Source organism: Podospora pseudocomata, chromosome 6 (assembly GCF_035222375.1).
Source record: "Podospora pseudocomata strain CBS 415.72m chromosome 6, whole genome shotgun sequence".
Taxonomy (NCBI): Eukaryota; Fungi; Ascomycota; class Sordariomycetes; order Sordariales; family Podosporaceae; genus Podospora; species Podospora pseudocomata.
The window spans coordinates 2451528-2467840 of record NC_085890.1 but is presented as its reverse complement, the minus strand read 5'-3'; the positions used below and the strand labels follow the sequence as shown (position 1 = coordinate 2467840).

The 16313-nt window shown below is 50.9% G+C and overlaps 6 protein-coding genes across 6 annotated transcripts; 4 read left to right on the top strand and 2 right to left on the bottom strand.

Moving 5' to 3' along the window:
• Nucleotides 1-274: 274 nt before the first annotated feature.
• QC762_600140 (uncharacterized protein) lies at nucleotides 275-1528 on the bottom strand (the record flags this gene model as incomplete). Its single annotated transcript, XM_062891708.1, has 1 exon — nucleotides 275-1528. The coding sequence occupies one exon, from the start codon at nucleotides 1526-1528 to the stop codon at nucleotides 275-277; it is 1254 nt and encodes a 417-aa protein (XP_062740816.1).
• A 237-nt stretch (nucleotides 1529-1765) lies between these two features.
• Nucleotides 1766-4367, top strand: QC762_600150 (uncharacterized protein; the record flags this gene model as incomplete). The annotated part of the gene is made up of 5 exons (XM_062891710.1): nucleotides 1766-1953; nucleotides 2007-2370; nucleotides 2437-3435; nucleotides 3493-3940; nucleotides 3994-4367. Exons 3-5 carry the CDS (start codon nucleotides 2782-2784, stop codon nucleotides 4365-4367), a joined length of 1476 nt encoding a protein of 491 aa, XP_062740815.1. The 5' UTR covers nucleotides 1766-1953; nucleotides 2007-2370; nucleotides 2437-2781.
• A 632-nt stretch (nucleotides 4368-4999) lies between these two features.
• Nucleotides 5000-5959, top strand: QC762_0096830 (uncharacterized protein; the record flags this gene model as incomplete). The annotated part of the gene is made up of 2 exons (XM_062884130.1): nucleotides 5000-5354; nucleotides 5523-5959. 2 exons carry the CDS (start codon nucleotides 5000-5002, stop codon nucleotides 5957-5959), a joined length of 792 nt encoding a protein of 263 aa, XP_062740814.1.
• A 47-nt stretch (nucleotides 5960-6006) lies between these two features.
• On the top strand, nucleotides 6007-6634 carry QC762_0096820 (uncharacterized protein; the record flags this gene model as incomplete). The annotated part of the gene is made up of 2 exons (XM_062884129.1): nucleotides 6007-6122; nucleotides 6185-6634. The coding sequence occupies 2 exons, from the start codon at nucleotides 6007-6009 to the stop codon at nucleotides 6516-6518; spliced, it is 450 nt and encodes a 149-aa protein (XP_062740813.1). The 3' UTR covers nucleotides 6519-6634.
• Nucleotides 6635-7961: 1327 nt separating this feature from the next.
• On the bottom strand, nucleotides 7962-10929 carry QC762_600160 (uncharacterized protein). The gene is made up of 3 exons (XM_062891711.1): nucleotides 10501-10929; nucleotides 10193-10383; nucleotides 7962-10142 (listed from the first exon to the last, which is right to left on the bottom strand). Exons 1-3 carry the CDS (start codon nucleotides 10615-10617, stop codon nucleotides 8423-8425), a joined length of 2028 nt encoding a protein of 675 aa, XP_062740812.1. The 5' UTR covers nucleotides 10618-10929; the 3' UTR covers nucleotides 7962-8422.
• A 2861-nt stretch (nucleotides 10930-13790) lies between these two features.
• QC762_600168 (uncharacterized protein) lies at nucleotides 13791-15970 on the top strand (the record flags this gene model as incomplete). Its single annotated transcript, XM_062891712.1, has 4 exons — nucleotides 13791-14705; nucleotides 14798-15146; nucleotides 15187-15382; nucleotides 15510-15970. Exons 1-4 carry the CDS (start codon nucleotides 14695-14697, stop codon nucleotides 15968-15970), a joined length of 1017 nt encoding a protein of 338 aa, XP_062740811.1. The 5' UTR covers nucleotides 13791-14694.
• Between the last annotated feature and the right edge of the window lie 343 nt (nucleotides 15971-16313).

The following is a 16313-nucleotide window of genomic DNA, read 5'->3' as shown; positions in this document are numbered from 1 at the left end:
CGAGAAACTCAGCGTGAAGCGGGATGTTGAAGAGCTCTGCCTAGTAGGAAGCTGACGATAATACGCACTGCCGCTGTTTTGATTCTGTTGGCCCTCTGTCCAATAGGGCAAAGGCTTGCCACCGAATCTCTGGGGATATCAGATCTCGTTTTGGTTGCAGATAGGCTACGGTACCTGAGTCATATAACGTTGTATTAAGCTTATGTTAAAAGCAGCGGGAGCGCCGGCCCTAAAGTGTCTATGAGTAGTAAAACGCCAGATATTATGCACCATCCTACAAATGCTTCCACCCATTATGCACTACCACCTGCATCTCGTTGATCAGGCAAAACCCACCCTTCTCCTCCCGCACTACTCCCTTTCCTCCTTCGCCTGCCCACTGAGCCACCCTCCTGCGTATCGTGCTCTCTTTGAACCAAGGCGTAGTGAGCCACCGCCCCAGCCGATTCTTCCATAGCCCAAACCAGATCTGGCTCAGCGACACCCAGCTGCTGCCCACCGGATGCACGGCCTTGTATGCTTCCGGCTTGTACCCAACCCTGACATTTGGGTTGAGAAATACTCCTTTCGTCCTTGACTGCGGGTTGTCGGCATGAATCAGGCAGCACTCTGACCCTTCAACATGGTATTCCGCAAGGCTGTCCTGAACGCCCCTGAACTTCAGTCCTTGGATCCCCATGAAAGCCGTCGCTGGCATTGCCACGATACCATTCCAGCAACTGGACACCGGCGCAGGTAGTCCGTTTATCAAAGCTGAGCGGGAATTCCCTGACCTGAAGTATGGCCAAGTCTGTGTTACATGCTCATGCCCAGCCGAGTCCCTCAGCGCAAAGGTATCGTAGAATTGTGGCGGCTTGCTGAAGTCCATGGAGCATGCCGCAGCGTAGCTCCCCTTGTTGGTATCCAGCAGCATCATGATATCTTGCGTGTTGAAGACTACATCTCCGAGAAACAGCACATGGTCGAAGCTCGTCCCATTCTCAGCCAATTCAATCAGCGGTTCCAAAGACTTGTTGCGCAGTTTCGAGAGGTACGGTATCCTCCTCGGCATCAACTGCTTCTCTTTGCCCACCGCAATCCAACCCCCTTCCTGCCCCGGGGTGCTGTGTAGGAGGTCTTTGTGCGTCTCCTTATCCAGCACAATCTTCCGCCCTACTCCCGTCTTCTCAAGTTGTTCATCTAGCTCCCTTAGCGCGCCCTTCGAGTCATCCCAACTTCCACTTTCGTATACACTGACAAAGACATTGTTTGGTCCGAGGGTGTTAACCAGGTCGAGAACGGCGGCGTTCCAGCTAGAGCGGAGGATTTTCTCGTTGTTCCAATGCAGACTGGCAATGAAGACTCGGCGGGTTTGTAGGGAGTGATGGGCTCGGGCTTCTCGCTCGGTGCGGATGAGGCGGTAGTAAATGATATGGGACTCGAGGAGTGTCCAGAGGAAGAAGGCGAGGAGGACCTTCTTGAGGGCTGAGCGGGAGAGGAGGGTGCGGAGTAATCGCGAGGAGGGGAGAGAAGGGGCTCGTGGTTTCATTTCATCGCTGTTTGAGGGAGTGTTTCACCCTGAACAGAATTGCCGTGGGGTGTGTTTGGTGTTGTCGGGACGAGAAAACTGATGCGTGTTGGCGTTAGGCATGTTGAGAATGGGAATATGAGGTCAGAGAGGTTTTGCAGTGCTGACCAGCGCTGTGCCGTTGGAATTGACTTCTGAGTGGAGCCGCTGGAATCGCGTTTAATTAGCGCTAGGGAGCGGGAGTGGCTTGGCACACAGCCCTGTGGGTAGTGGGGTTCAAATTTTGGGGTCAACCTGGAAGGGTTGGGGGTGATCCCCCTCAACTCAACAACCGGGCACACATATCAGAGTAGGTATGGATGACCTCGGACGTGAGAGGGCGCGCTTATAAAACCGAACAATCGAAAGAGCTCCAGAATGTCTACATACATCAGAGAACACCACAGGTCCGTTCCCTTCCTGTCCGATTGTGACCTCAATTTGACACTGACGTTATTAGGTGCATTTTCACCACCATCTCATCTTCCAAGGCTCCGAAGCTCGAATTCCAGGCACCGCACAAGAAAACTGATATGAAAGATTCTCATTGGGCTTTGAACTCAGGATGCTAAAGTACTCCCAAACACACAAATCATCATGGCTTCCAGGTTGCCGTTACGTCTATCAACACAGGCAAAGCCCGAAGCAGGTACGTGATCCCTAACATGAGACATGCAGAATTTAATAGCTGAATTTGATCAGACGGATTTGATCCCGCAGTCTCACCAGCCCTCAATATGGCCAGCCCTCGACACAGCATTTCTCTATTCCATACCTATCAATCATCAAGGTCGTTGACCACGGTGAGGAAGATCATGACAAGGGTGAGCGAGCACCAAGTGGACCTGCCTCGTTTAGCGTTGGCCTGTCAAGCTGTCTAACCAGAACAGAACATAACCCTTGAGGTTGATACGCACAGACCAAGGTGATTGGAGCATCTCTATTAACGAGAGCACGCGAGAGGATACTTTTCCTAGAGCGGAATCTAGGGAAATGTTCCGGTACACAAGCGGTGTGGTAGGGGTGGAAATTCGAGGTGCTTGGCGAGCCCAACTGTTTCCACCGCGTCTCCTCCCATTCGCACGTAAAGCCGCCCAGCGTGACCCTCAAAATCCCGTCGGACTTTCGCCTTGCTTTCTTTGCTCTTTGTAACTGACACCGGAGTGCCAACGACGACAACCGAAAACCACATGCCGCCTGAGCCGGGGTAGCACCGGCATTTGTGAGAGAAGCACATGGCCCACTCGTCACCTTCCATGCAGCCTTCGGTGCAGCTGCCTTCTCCACAGTCCCTCGACGACCAGCCAGGCCTCGAGGTCGTGCCGCACGATAACCTCCCCGAAGTTCGACCCGAGGAAGAGCCAAAGTTCTATCTGTCACCGGCTCAAAATCAAGATCAAAAGATCGTCCTCGGCGAAGATTATCCCCAGGTAGTCGACGGCAACGGGGAAATAGAGGTTGGTAGCCCAGCTTCAACAGAAAAGGGCACGCTTCCTCCTGTCAGCAAATCCTACCAAAGGAGAAAATGGTGGATTATTGGCGGTACTGCTTGTGCAGTAGTTGCCATTATTGTCGGCGTTACTCTCGGTGTTGTGTTATCACTGAAAGCCCGCAACAATGATGGCAACGCCGCCATAAATGGCACGTCGGGACCAGTAACCATCCGCCAAGGCTCAAAGCTTTCAGCAGCGGGCTGGCGCAAAGAAAATGGTTATGTTGAGAGGTATCTCTTTTATCTCGACCCTCAAGGTCAGATCAGACGCTCGCGAAGTATCACCGGCAAGGGCAATTCTACCTCCACATGGGAAGTGCTGCCAGTGCTTGACCTAGAAGCAACCAACGGCACTTCACTGGCAGCCACCATTGCCCTTCATGGCACAGATTACAATGTATGTCAATCTCTTTTGCCACTACAATAATTCCCGAGCTCACCAGATGTCCGTTAGCCGCAAACTGCATTGTTTTACGAGGCGGACAGAAAGGTCTTCGGCACCATGTTCAATCAAGCCAGACAACCAAACATTCTGATCGACAACGTTTCGGGAGGGTACAGTCGTGGTTTCGCGGACCTAGCCATGGGTAACGAGGCTAAACTTGCGGCATACTGGCCCTATGTCGTGGCTCAACATGAGACGGGTGATATCATTCAAGTTGATCACATGCTGGGGGATGGTCTTGTCCCCACCGAGGACTGGTATGTCCAGAATCTCAACATCACCGCCTACGAGGGCTCGTCGCTATGCATAGTACCCACCAGTTCCAACTTCACCGAGATCAAGACATCCAAAGCCTATGGTGTAGTCTACCAGAAGCCCAATCAGGGCTTGGCCATCCATTACCCTGCCTTTGAGCCAGGCACGCCCGACGCCGGGCAGCTCGAACGGGTTCCTGAAAGTAGGTCATCGCTCAAGACGGCCCATCAATGTGTCGACTAACCAAACTTTTAGCATTCCCCGAGCTCTACACATTCCCGCCCCAGACTCCGATGGCCGCTTTTGCCGTCCCCCGAGGCTCCAACGACAACGACAGCCTCGTGGACATCTACCTTGTCATCAAGAGTTACACTGGCAAATTTGCCGTTTGGTTCAGCGAGAACTCATCCTCTTGGAGAGAGGAATTCCCTGCGGTTTTCCAGGAGGTTGATGAAGATTCGGACATTGCATGTTCCACCATGGCAGTCACAAACATGGACTGGGAAAGGAAGGAGGTCCCGCTGGAGCGTGGCGAAGTGCGGTGTTATTTTCAGCGTAATGGCACTATTGTTGAAGTAGCTTTTGAAAATTTGATTTGGACTGAGGTTGGGGTGGTGCCGATACCATGAGCCGGCGCGGGGGGGCACAATAGAGTTTCTTCGCCAGAGCTACTTCAAGGAGTGGCTGAAGGCGGAGACTTTTGCTCGGGACGCAACGTTGTTGCGCAGAGTGGAATTGAACTCTTGCCGTAGCTGTATGCTTTTCCGCCGCCAAGGTGCCTACGGTTGAACGTAGACACCTGGACTGACCGGCCATGCAGCAGCTGGAAAGCAGACCGTTGAATGGCAAGCCGCGGGTGGGAGGCGGAGAGGTCAGTGTGACGGGAAACGACACGATTGGGATATCGGTGGATTCTGCCTTGCCTGCGACAGACACGAAGTGGATTTATGTAATTCAAATCTGCCCAAAACGCTCGGCTTCTATAGAGCATTTCTCATCATTCGCATTGCCCCCTCACACCACGTTATAAGAGCTGATGGTTTAGGAAGGTCACACAGGCTTCCTTTGCCCAGCAAACCAGTCGGACATTTCGGGGAAGACACCGTATGTCTCGGGCGCGCCGCAATTTATGGTCCCTTCAATCTATGTTCAGGTGAGGCACTGACAAGATTTGTTTTCACTGATAGGCCCAAGATAGGTAGGCCAAGCATGTAAGCGGCTCGATCCTCTTCCGCCATAGCCATCAGCCAGTGTCTGATTGATGCGACTCTGGGAATTAGTCTACAGCAAACCCGATGGCCATTATTTACGAGCTCTTTGTTTGTTCTTAAAATACGAAACCAAAATACAGTCTCTGCCTATCTCCAACTCTGATGCACTGTCTGAACTACCTTTCGAGAATGGAATAAACCACCAGTCTTGGAACATGACTACCCTGCAGCATGCCACCACCGGCAACCTCAACGGAAACCGACCGCCTTCACCATCGGGTCAAGTCGAGAACTTGGAATCGGTTATACTGGGAACAGGCGCGGCGTTGATGCCCATCACTGTCGCCATCGCGATGGTCCGGATTGCAACCGGGCGGGCAGTTTCAAAACTGCATGTTGACGATTGTAGGCATCCCTATGACCTACCTGGCAGATCAAGAGCTGACACTATCAAAAGACGTCTGTCTCCTCACCCTATCCTTTGGGATTGCCCAATGGGCAATGATGTACCGCCGTAAGCGCTCCCCACCTTCACTCTTTCACCATCCGGGCCTTCAAAGCTAACTCTCAAAGTCGCCCGGCTAGGCGTAGCCCGTCACGCCTGGGACATCCCACTTACCAGCATCAACCCTCAAGTCTACCAAGTCTGGGCTGCGCACACTGTTTTGGGTATCATCTCCTTTTTCAACACCAAGGCCCTCATCCTGACGTTTTATCTCCGGCTTTTTGGGACTGTGCGCTGGGTGAGGTGGATGTGTTACTCTCTTTTGAGCCTGTCGGTGGTTATATACGGTATGATTGGGCTCTGGTACGTCGCTGGTTGCGTACCCAAGAACTCGAAGCTGCCTGTGTGTGATGAGACAGGGCCGTTGATATTAGCGGGAGGGGTGTTCACTGTGGTGGCGGATGTGATGTTGTTTGGGATGCCGTTTCCGGTTATCAGGGGGTTGAGGCTTGGGAGGGATAAGAAGAGGGGGTTGGTGGTGTTGTTTGGGTTTGCGATTCTGTGAGTGTCGTCCTTGGGGGAAATTGGGAACGTTACCTATGTGCTGATGAGATGTTTGATGGCAGGATTATTGCCACAAGCACAGTCAGTCTGGCGTATCGGATATCGATTGTGGTGAATGGGACTGAGGACCCTTCTTGGGATGGGGCTGAGGTGGCTGTTACTGCGTATGTTGAAGGCCTTCTTTTTAATTGGTGATGTCTACCTACCCAGCTGACGTGATGGATAGATATGTGGAAATATTCGGCACTGTGATTGTCGCCTCTGCACCGGCTTTGTACACGTTTTGGACTCGCATCTTTACAGAAACAAGACTCTATGCGACATTGAGATCTGGCTTTTGGTTCAAGCAGAGAACAGAACCTGACATCAGACTGGGTCAATGGAAGACTTGGCCAGCCGCGCATGGCGTGGCGGCAGTGCCTGTGAGAGCCGAAGTTGTGGGGACAGAGAGCAGTCAAGACTTGATCCAGGAGCATGGCGGGAATGGTGGGATACTGAAGACTGTGACTGTGACGCGTGAGGTTGTGGGTGATCAGGGAGGACGTGGGGGACTTGGCTAGGTAAAGAGAAAGGGGGGAGATCTGGGGAAGAATAGGTAAGGTACCTTAGGAATGGGTGTGTTAAAGAGGCCAAGTTATTCCATGGGGGATGGGTGTATCCAAAAATCACGCCCAAGTCTTTATAATGTCTGAATGAAGTAATGAAAGTGCTCGGATTGAACTCTGGTTTTCTGGGTTTGTAGACTGGAACTGCTGGGATATGTGTCTTCTGTACGGGCATCCCGCCGTGGGACTCGAGTCTCGAACCAACTTTGCTATTGTCTTCAAACAATCTAGTACCATTATCCAAAGCCAAGATTCATGTTTTCTAGTTGTTGTCTGACTGAAGCTGTGTCAACTGAAGCTGTGGGACACAGTTTCAGTCAGGCCCGTGTCCCACGAGCTAGACGACTCTATCAGGTGGAACCCTGGATATTAGCGAACTCAGAGTTGCTTGGATCCCAATCTACTTGGTTTTTCCTTCGCTTCGAAATCATTCTCGCAATAGACCGTCCCACTCTCTGAAGCCCGGTGCTGGGCCCAATCTGTAAGTCTCGCCACTGCTTCAGGACTAACGAGGTCACGATGCTGATCGTTCAGGCCAATACAACCCAGCACCCAAATCGCAAGATGAACAGTGAGGCCATCAGCAGCAGCGGCACCCCAAGGAATCGAGGCATACTCAACAGCAGCGTGATGCCACTCAGTACCTTGTCAAAGCTGTGTGAGTCGGAGAATGTGACTCTGTGAGTGCCATCCCACTCGTCGGTAAGTCCTGGATTGGGGCGCTGCAAGATGTCGCGAATTTCCCACCTCCGGGGCGAGGAGTGGCTTTCTTGGTCCTTTTGGCACGATGAAATCGGGTGAAGTTGGTGTTTCAAAACCCCTGTCGAGGACTTAGTTTGCATTGTCGAGAGCACGTCTGAGGTTAGGTAAACTGTAAGACATACTAGGTATAGTCATTCAAATGGTACAGGGTGGCTCTGAAGAGGTGGAACAAGATGCCGGGTGCCATAGAAAGAGAGAAATTAGAAATATCACAATAGCCAGAACGAGAGCTGGAAGCTTGTGATCTAAAGGGTGGCGACGCACCAACTGCCTCTGCTCAAGTGTGGGAGGTGCGCAGTTGGTCGCGCGAGGCACAGTCCGCCAAAATAGCAAGCACAGCGGGCCACCTCTAAGCACCTCAGCTGCCTCTTTCACACGCTCATGAAAAGTTAGCTCCCGGAATGGTCTGTTGGTTCCAGATGGTGGTATGTTCTTACATGCTTAGCGGACAGTGGACTGCACATCCAACATAGCCACCAACCACAGAACATGATACGCCACTTGGCAGATTTCCCATCTTCTCAAACCACACCTCACGAAGACATAAGCGTCTGAGTGGGCATAGCGCCATGACTTACCTATTATTCCTGCACCTCCAGCAAAAGGGCAGGCCGAAGAGATGCGCCCTCCCGATGATTGCAGGCATAAGGTTCTCAATAGCTTCAAATACCCGACCTTACAAAGAAGCCTGTTACCTGAGGCATCCAAGGTTTTATACGATTTATACGAACTTCGTAACGGTATTATCCAAGGTTGGTAAGCAGACTATCTGAGACTTCTGATAAAGCAAACCGACTTCCCTCGCTGAGATCTATTAGTAGAGAGGCTTAGCTAGGTACCTACATAGTCTCCCATGAGCTTCTTGAAGGCGGCATTATGTTCATCCAAACCTCAGCATGGCCTTTCATATCGTGAAAGAAATTGAACACAGATGAATGGATCTGCAACAACAAAAGCAAAGGAAACCACACCAATAAACTCGCATCCCTGACTTCAAGGCAGACCCGACAACACCGTTGACCATCCTCAGGGCACATGTAGACCAACGAAACTGGCCTGATTATGGTATATGACCGAGGCGAGATGAAGGTGAAGGCTCAGAATGGTTGGTTGATGTTGTTGTCTTGGGAGAAATGAGGAGAATAACCTTGCGACCAATACCCTGGTTCTGAAGCAGGAGGAGGCAGGAGGTGAAGTGGCTGCTGCGAAGGTATAGGTAAAGCGACACCCTCTGGCACAGAATGAGTTGTCTGCAGGCAGTGTTTACTGGTATTGGTGGCCTCTCCTCGAGTTGATGCATTCTGCTTATTTTCCAACATGCGCACCACAAGAGATAGTTCGCCTTCTTTTGCATAATCCATTGGCGCCTTTCCCTTGTGATCCCGAACGTCGATGTCAATCCCATCAATCCCTAAAAGAGTCCGGATGATAGCTAACCAGTCCTTTTCTGCTTTTTGGCACACCGCTAAGCATAGCGCTGTTTGGCCTTCTTCATCTTGTAGGTTGATCGAGCCCCGGCGCCACTTGGCACTCCGTTTTGCAAGCTCCTGAACAACCTCGAGATTGCCCATAACAACTGCGAGATGTAACACCGTGGCTCCATTGCTATCCTGGAAAGTGTCAAGGGAGGCAGGGGAAAATGCCATTTCGTACCAATTCAAAACCTCTGTGCACACACCAAAGGTTTTACATTGCTCCATTGCAGCAATTAGTACCATCCACGAAATGCTCGCGACGTCGTAATCCCCAATGCCACTCTCCAATAAAAGCCTGACAATATCCCGATTGCCATTGCATAAAGCATAGTCTATAGCAGTCTTTTCGAGGTGATCAGGGCGCCAGACGTTCTCGGTGTGGTTCAGGAGAACTTTGCAAGCCTCCAAATGTCCTGAGGCGGCTGCCAAGTGCAGTGCGAGCTTCCCGTTGTCGGCCTCCTGGTCGGGATTGATATTTGACTCAAGTAGAGCTGTGACAGCTCCAGGTACGTTGTATTGAACGGCAATGTGTATGGCAGAGCGACCGAGAATGTCTGCCGGATTGTGTTGGTCGCAGTAAGGGCCAATGTTGCTGTATAGGTACTTTTCCTCTTCTCGTGATGGGATCCACAGCCCTCGGCCAAGTCCTCGAAGAATACCATGCAGAATGGGGGAGCCAAGACAGTCCTGCAGGCTCCAGGTAGCCTTTTCCATGACCAATGTTCGAACCCAAGTAGCATTGACGTCAATGACGGAAGCATTTCGAAACCTTTCAATTACAGACATCCCTCCGTACAGTAGATTAGTTGCCTTGGATGGCACCGTGCACCAGTTCCAGAGTTTCTCCATGACAGGACGGAACATCTCAAATCGACTGGCTAGGGTTTCGACGGTATGTAAGCTGTCTTTGCGGCTATGTGCCCTCTTGGCCAAAAGCTCATCCTCCAAGATCAAAACAGCACCTATCTCATCATTGAGAAGGTTACTCTTGATCATCGAGTTGATGAGGGTGGATTCGGTAACAGAGAGTGATTCGTAGTCTTTCTCATTCCATTCGGTGTTTTTGGCTTGCAGGATGCTGCAGGCCGCAAGGTGTAATCTGGAGGCTTCTAACGCCGTGTTCTCCGAATCGTTTTGTCCGGTCGAAAGACCAGCAATTTTAGAAGCGATGTGTTCGAGGAGATTCTCATGGAGAGTCTCTATGACAGTAACGAATTCACACCCGATGTTGCAAAGGGTTTCAATGTCCTCCCGCACGTATATAGTACCTAGATCCTTTTCCCAAAGGGATATTTTCGTTCTCACACGATACAAAATCTTCAAGAAGCTAATCGCGTCCGACCTGAAGTCTGTCAGCAAACGCTTACTCTGGGACATGTAGGGGTTGCATACAAATCTGCATGGGTCCAATCGTCACAAGGATGAGTCGATGGGCGGTCCTGAGGAAGGAAGCTTGCCGAGAGCAGGAGGCCTCTTGGTTTTTCTCTTCTTCGCTTGCGAGCCTGTGTGCTGGGCGAGCACTTGAAGCCTTTGTCTTCGCAACGATCGCATCTCTGAGGCCATTGGCGTGGTTGTGGTGTGCACTGTTCTGCGGTTAGTCAAAGAGAAAAGAAGCAGAAACAGAGGTTGGTTTATAGTAGCTACTTCCATTTTCCAAAGTCCCAAAGTGCACGTTATAAAGAGGTGAAATATCTACTCACCTTCTTCCTATCTTTACGGCAGTGATCGCATTTCGCGAGGTCGAGCTTCCCACGGGAGCCCCGCCCCAATGGCCCAGTAGGATTCATCGTTTGTGGCTGGACTTGCCACTCTTCCATAATGCTCCTGTTGCCAGTGAGAAGGAGGCAATTAGTGCCTCGCACCCAGATATCAGCGGCGTCAAGCTTGAGGGAGGCAGTATAGAGGACCACAGTCCCAAATGAGAGATATATGGTGTCGCAATCCAGAAAAAAGGGGATTCCCACAGCTGGCGTGGTGCAAGTTCGTCTGGAATTGGCTCCCGGGGGTTTGATGAAGGTAGGCAATGTATTGGGAAAGGTCTTGGGCGCTGAGGTGCTTTCATGGGTGCCGCTGACATACGTTTATCCGGTCAGCCATCTTTCACTCGTTTTATTTGGTGATGATGTGCATGTGCTGGTGCAACTCCAAACCATGCTGTGGTGGCGCAGGGCAGCCTCAACCGACATCGGGTATCGCACCTGTCGCACTTGACGCACTTGTGTCACCTGCTGTCGCACATGCCGCACATATCGCACATGCTTGCACTCGTCGCATCTTACTCGTACCTTCTCAGTAAGGGCCAGCCATTATGCAATGACTGAACGCCCCCGCTGGATACTTGTCTCAGTCCACCATCGGGGACAGGTTACCCATGGATGTACCTATGTCATCACCATGCTGTCGACTGTGCTGATGTGCACTGCCCTCGCGATTGCTGTTCGGTGAGGCTGTGGGAATGAGCAACGATCATGACAGTAAAATGCCGGCACGTTATAGCAACGCAAGAGTTAAGATACCTTAGCTTGACAGAACTCCTTATGTCGCTCAGGGCATTACCGGGTTCTGATCTTCCCAGGTTGCGATTGGTCCCCTCAGATCTGTCCACATCATCACATCTCACTTCGCAATGGATATGTTCAATAACCTAGGTTTAAACACTCTTGATCTCCCTCTGTTTTCCAACCACCTATCCCTGCTGCACCAGGTGTGTTGCTCTAATCATTTACCATTGTGTTCTACAACATGGCTGTTTCCATTACAGAAGATCACGACCCCGCCAGCACACCAATGTGGACATCACCACAGTCCCAGAGTATTCAAGTCATTGTTTTTGGAATCATTGCCTCCTTGCTGACAATGGCAACGGCCTACCTTTCCTACAAACATCTCCAAGCAGCAAGAGTCCAGAAAAGCTCACCGCTGCCATTACACAATCCTCCAGGACATCAGACCATCTCCAGAACAAGGATTGGGTTCACTCGTAGAACTTCACGCCTGGGAGAGGGGGTGCAGGAGGAATATGAGTATGTGATCTCTCAGTTGCCAGGGAGCATAGTGCCTGCGGGTCATCTTTTACACCCTCTACTACCTATGCTCATGTTCTAACAAATGAGACAGGTTCACAGTCCCAGCAACTGACGCACGGCAGCTTCCATGATTTGATGCCGTCAGGCAACCCCAAGCAAATCAACAATAATTATCAGGCTACGGAAGCATTTTGACGGCATGGAGACGGCATAACGCAGGTCTCCGCGTGTATAGAAATTGGTACGAAACATTTTGGAAGAAGATGGGACGTCCAGATGTGTAAGATGTTGAGGTAGTGTTGATAGAGCGCCAATGGCACCCAAGGTCTACAAGATGGAATCCGTTTCTCACTTTTCAAATACCTACTTATCAGTGCACTTGTCATCAGATAGAGCTGCCGCTACCAGCACAACTTCAAGCATGAATCCCTCTGCTAACAGCATTTTTGCTACGACTGACACCCGGCCTGGGTACCTTGCTTCCCATTTCGGTACTGTAACGTAGGTATTTTGGCAAACCAAGAAAGCCCTATAACGGCCACAATCAATGAACAATTTGGGAGATGACTCGTCATCGTCGTGCTGGTGTTAGCAGCGGTCTACTATTTAACAGTGGTTGGTGGGACGGAGGTCAGTAAATCTGTGGCAATCAGAGCGGTTGTTTCCCCCGAGTTGGCAATTCAATACATTGTACCTTCCGGTAATTTCAGGCACCACAAAAAGAATACCGTTTCCTCGATACGGGCTAATGATTACTGGGTTTCGAAAGCTCCACATGATTCAGAGGCAGCATGATGCGCATGTTTCCTTGGGAGTGGAGATGTTGTCCTACGTCAAAGCCGATTCATGGCCCTTGCTTGCCGACCCTTAGTCATTTGGAACTGATGACTCCTAGGTTGCCAAGCTGGTGAGGAAGAGTGATACTAAGACTACTAAGAGGCCGATGATCAAGATGAACAGGCCCTGTGTTCTTGTCCATCGCTCAGTTGAAGACTCGGTTGATGAAGATACAACCTGTGCCTTTATAGATGGGATAGCCAGCGCGGGGCGAGAGTATTGGCAAGGCAACACATGAGCCAAATATCGTGATTATCCCTATGTATATCCCAGTTCTTTATCCCGCTCTTTCGACTTTCGCCGGCGTGAGCCACCAGAGAGCGTACTCAGCATACTGACAAGGTGCGTTAATGGACGAAAGAGACGCATTAGAACCCACTTGGTGGTGCTATTCCTCCGTCGTGAGCGAGACTCGGGACCGACTCCTATCCGTCGGTATCCCAGTGGATCGGGTCCGCCCCTTGCTATATCAGAGCGGCAATACCACTGCGGTACCTCCCCCGAACTCGGAACAACCACTGTAAATTTCCTTCTCCCGGATTCCAGAGTGCGTGTCCGTAGTATCTGTTTCTTCAGCTCTTTTGCAAATGGAGGCGAGCTGCTCCAAATGACTACCGCTTCGACACCCTTATCGTTCGCTTTGTCTGTTCTGGTAACTCGGTAGCCGGCTATCGTGGTGCTCGGAATCATCGCCGCAGTTTGTTCTGCTTGATGGAGGAAAGTGGAATATTTCGTTCCATCGAGATCAGCCGTGGTAGGAAGCTTTCGAACACCTTTTTTGGCTTCACTGTCGAGCGGAGTAACTTCATTTCTGCCGAAAGCAACTATCTGCCAGTCGCGTTGTTCGGGGCTATCGTCGCCGATTGCATGTGGACGAGGGGTCGATGTGCACATGCGAAATATGTAGTCCGTCAGCATGGTAGGAGACAATCTTATAGTTGTTCTGAATTGTTCTTTGTCTATCGAACTACGTCAGGGTCGCATTTTGACGCCGGAGGCGAGAGAGATGGCAAGAGGCAGAAAGCACAAGTGACAGAAACCGATTAGCTATACAAGGCAAGATGGGAGTTCCAAGTCAGAAGGAAGAAGTGCGTTGAAGCGTTGCAAATAACGGTGACCAGGCCTCCCGCCTCATTTCTGATACCAGCAGTATTAATCATGAGGCACATTTTCCCACCTTTTACATTTCTTCCAAGACAGCCCCCTCAAACAACACTGTTGAGGTACCTTACGCATTTTCACTTTTTTCCTCCACAAAAGGCAATTGCCAATCCCATACTGGCACACAAGACGCCAGCTCAAACCCATCTACGCAAACAATCAAGTGGCTGGGACGATACCAATGATCACAAGGCTCTGAGCATGGTGATTAGCGCTGTGAGATCTATGGTGACGGGTGAGCATCACAGATGAACTGCACGCCACACTGCATGTGATCATGTGATGCAACGCTAAGATGCTTACCCAGCCTGAAATTTGAGGCAGGCTGGAGGGCAGCTGGAGCGGGAGAGCTTGGTGTGGCCGCCACTTGTGAGAACACGCAAATCACATTGGTTCAAGACACGGCGGTTCGCGTTTGGGAATAAATAGCGGTAGAGTCTATTGCATATTCCGGTTCCAACTGAATAAGAGCGGCATGTCTGCTGTGGGCAGGAAATATGGTGCGATGGATGTGAGGACCTACCCATCCCGGCCTCACTTACAAGTTCGGCAGCCATCTAGCTTTATCTGTACGAACCACGAACACCACCACGGTTTGTACCCCGGAAGATTATGGCGGAACCCCCCTCTCCTCCTCCCCCCTTATCGAGGTTCAGGCTATTAATCTTTCCAGGAACTCCTGAAGATGAACGGCGTACCCCCCCGGCCATGCAACCGGCCTTGAAGAACAATATCTACCGTACAAATTCAACCTCAAGATCACGTACTCGAAAATTTTGGCGACTTATTTGACCTCTTTAGGATCTTACGAGACTCCTCTGGGGTGACAAAGTCTGATATCGCACGAACAAGATCGCCACGATTTTCCTCATGGCCACAATGTAGGCTATTCTGTTTCTTGGGTGACCTTCATCGGGGCCTACGTACCGAACCTAGGTACCTACTCGGGCGGTGCTGACCTCGACCAGACCAGGCGCCTTAACAACTCTTTAGATCTGGCCGCACGCCTATGGCTCATGTTCGGTTTTGGAATGGAGAGGGAAGGTGGCTTTGCGTGGGATGGAGATAAGACACTGTACGAGGCTGTGATGGCTATCATATCGCCCTTGACGCCACAAGACCGATACTTCATCAAACTCGGCAACGCCCATAGTCTTGACAACCCTCAACAGGATCCTTCAATAGCTATTAAGAGGATGGCCAAATATCTTGGAATTCTTGAAAAACCCTCATCGGAAAGTCAACCCGGCCAGCCAAATGCGCGTGTCTTTGCAGACACCTTTTCCCCCCAGCACATGATGAGGCTCACGTCCTTCCACATCGTATGGACAAATAACATTTTGGAACATCTTGTTGTCAAAGTTTCGAAAAAAAACAAGCCATCAAGCTACATTTTTCATCACGCAACTTGCTGAGACAAATGTGGCTATACGCACTGGGGGCCAGCACCCATACCGGGAGCTTGCAGAGGAAACCCTCAAGACACTGGGCTTACTCATGCCCGTCGAGAACCTCGACACAGCCTCGTGGTTCGATGAACAGCGAGATGGGGGAGGTGGTTTGAATGGCCGGAATACCGACGCACACTTCACATCACAGATGAAAAAACTGGCACAACACTATCGACTCCTCAACAAACACCACCGAGCCGAGCGACCAGATGCGGGGTCCCACCATCATGCCAGTGTCAAGGCAGGTTGACAGCTTTCGCATCTGGCAGGCCCGACTCTTGACGCTTGAAGACACCTACAATCGTGCGTCTCCCCAGACCATCCTGGGTTTTTGGCGAGACCGACGGAACCTTCGCGAATGGTGGACCTTTTGGATCGCACTCCTTGGGCTTGTTCTTGTTTTGATTGGCTTTCTCGTCGCCACAGGCTCGCTTGCGGTTGGTATAGTCTCCGTGCTGGAGGCCAAGGAGGCTAACAGATATGTCAGCATTGAAAGTGTTGAAAATGAGAAAGCTGCCTCTTCGGAGTCTTCGGCAGGCTGTTGTTGTTTGGCCACGACGTTGGACACCAGTGTGTCATTTGATGTATTGGGCACTTCTGACGAGGGTCTTGCTGTTGTTCAACCAACCGATATCTCCAATCTCTTGAGACGCGCGTGGCCAACGAAGCAACTGGCCCAGCATCCGCTACAATAACCTCCCCACCACCTGGCCAGATGTCATTTTTCTCCGCCGGTCGACCCAGAGAACCGTCAACTACGTGATTCTTTGTTGAGGCTGCATTGGTGATGGGCATCAGAGTGTGCCATGGCAGGGAGATTATGTCATAGATTACCTTATACAATGCAAGATGAATACAATACAAGATCCATGGCAGAGTCAATATATCGAGCACCCACCCTCCTAGAATAGTTTCCTTGACGTGTTCGACTGTTCTGCTTGCGTCATATATCTGAACTTTACTAGGAAGGTGGGTTATAGGCAGATATGGTCGTGCCTTCCCCTCGGTGCCCTCGATATGTTTTCAGAGCCACACTGT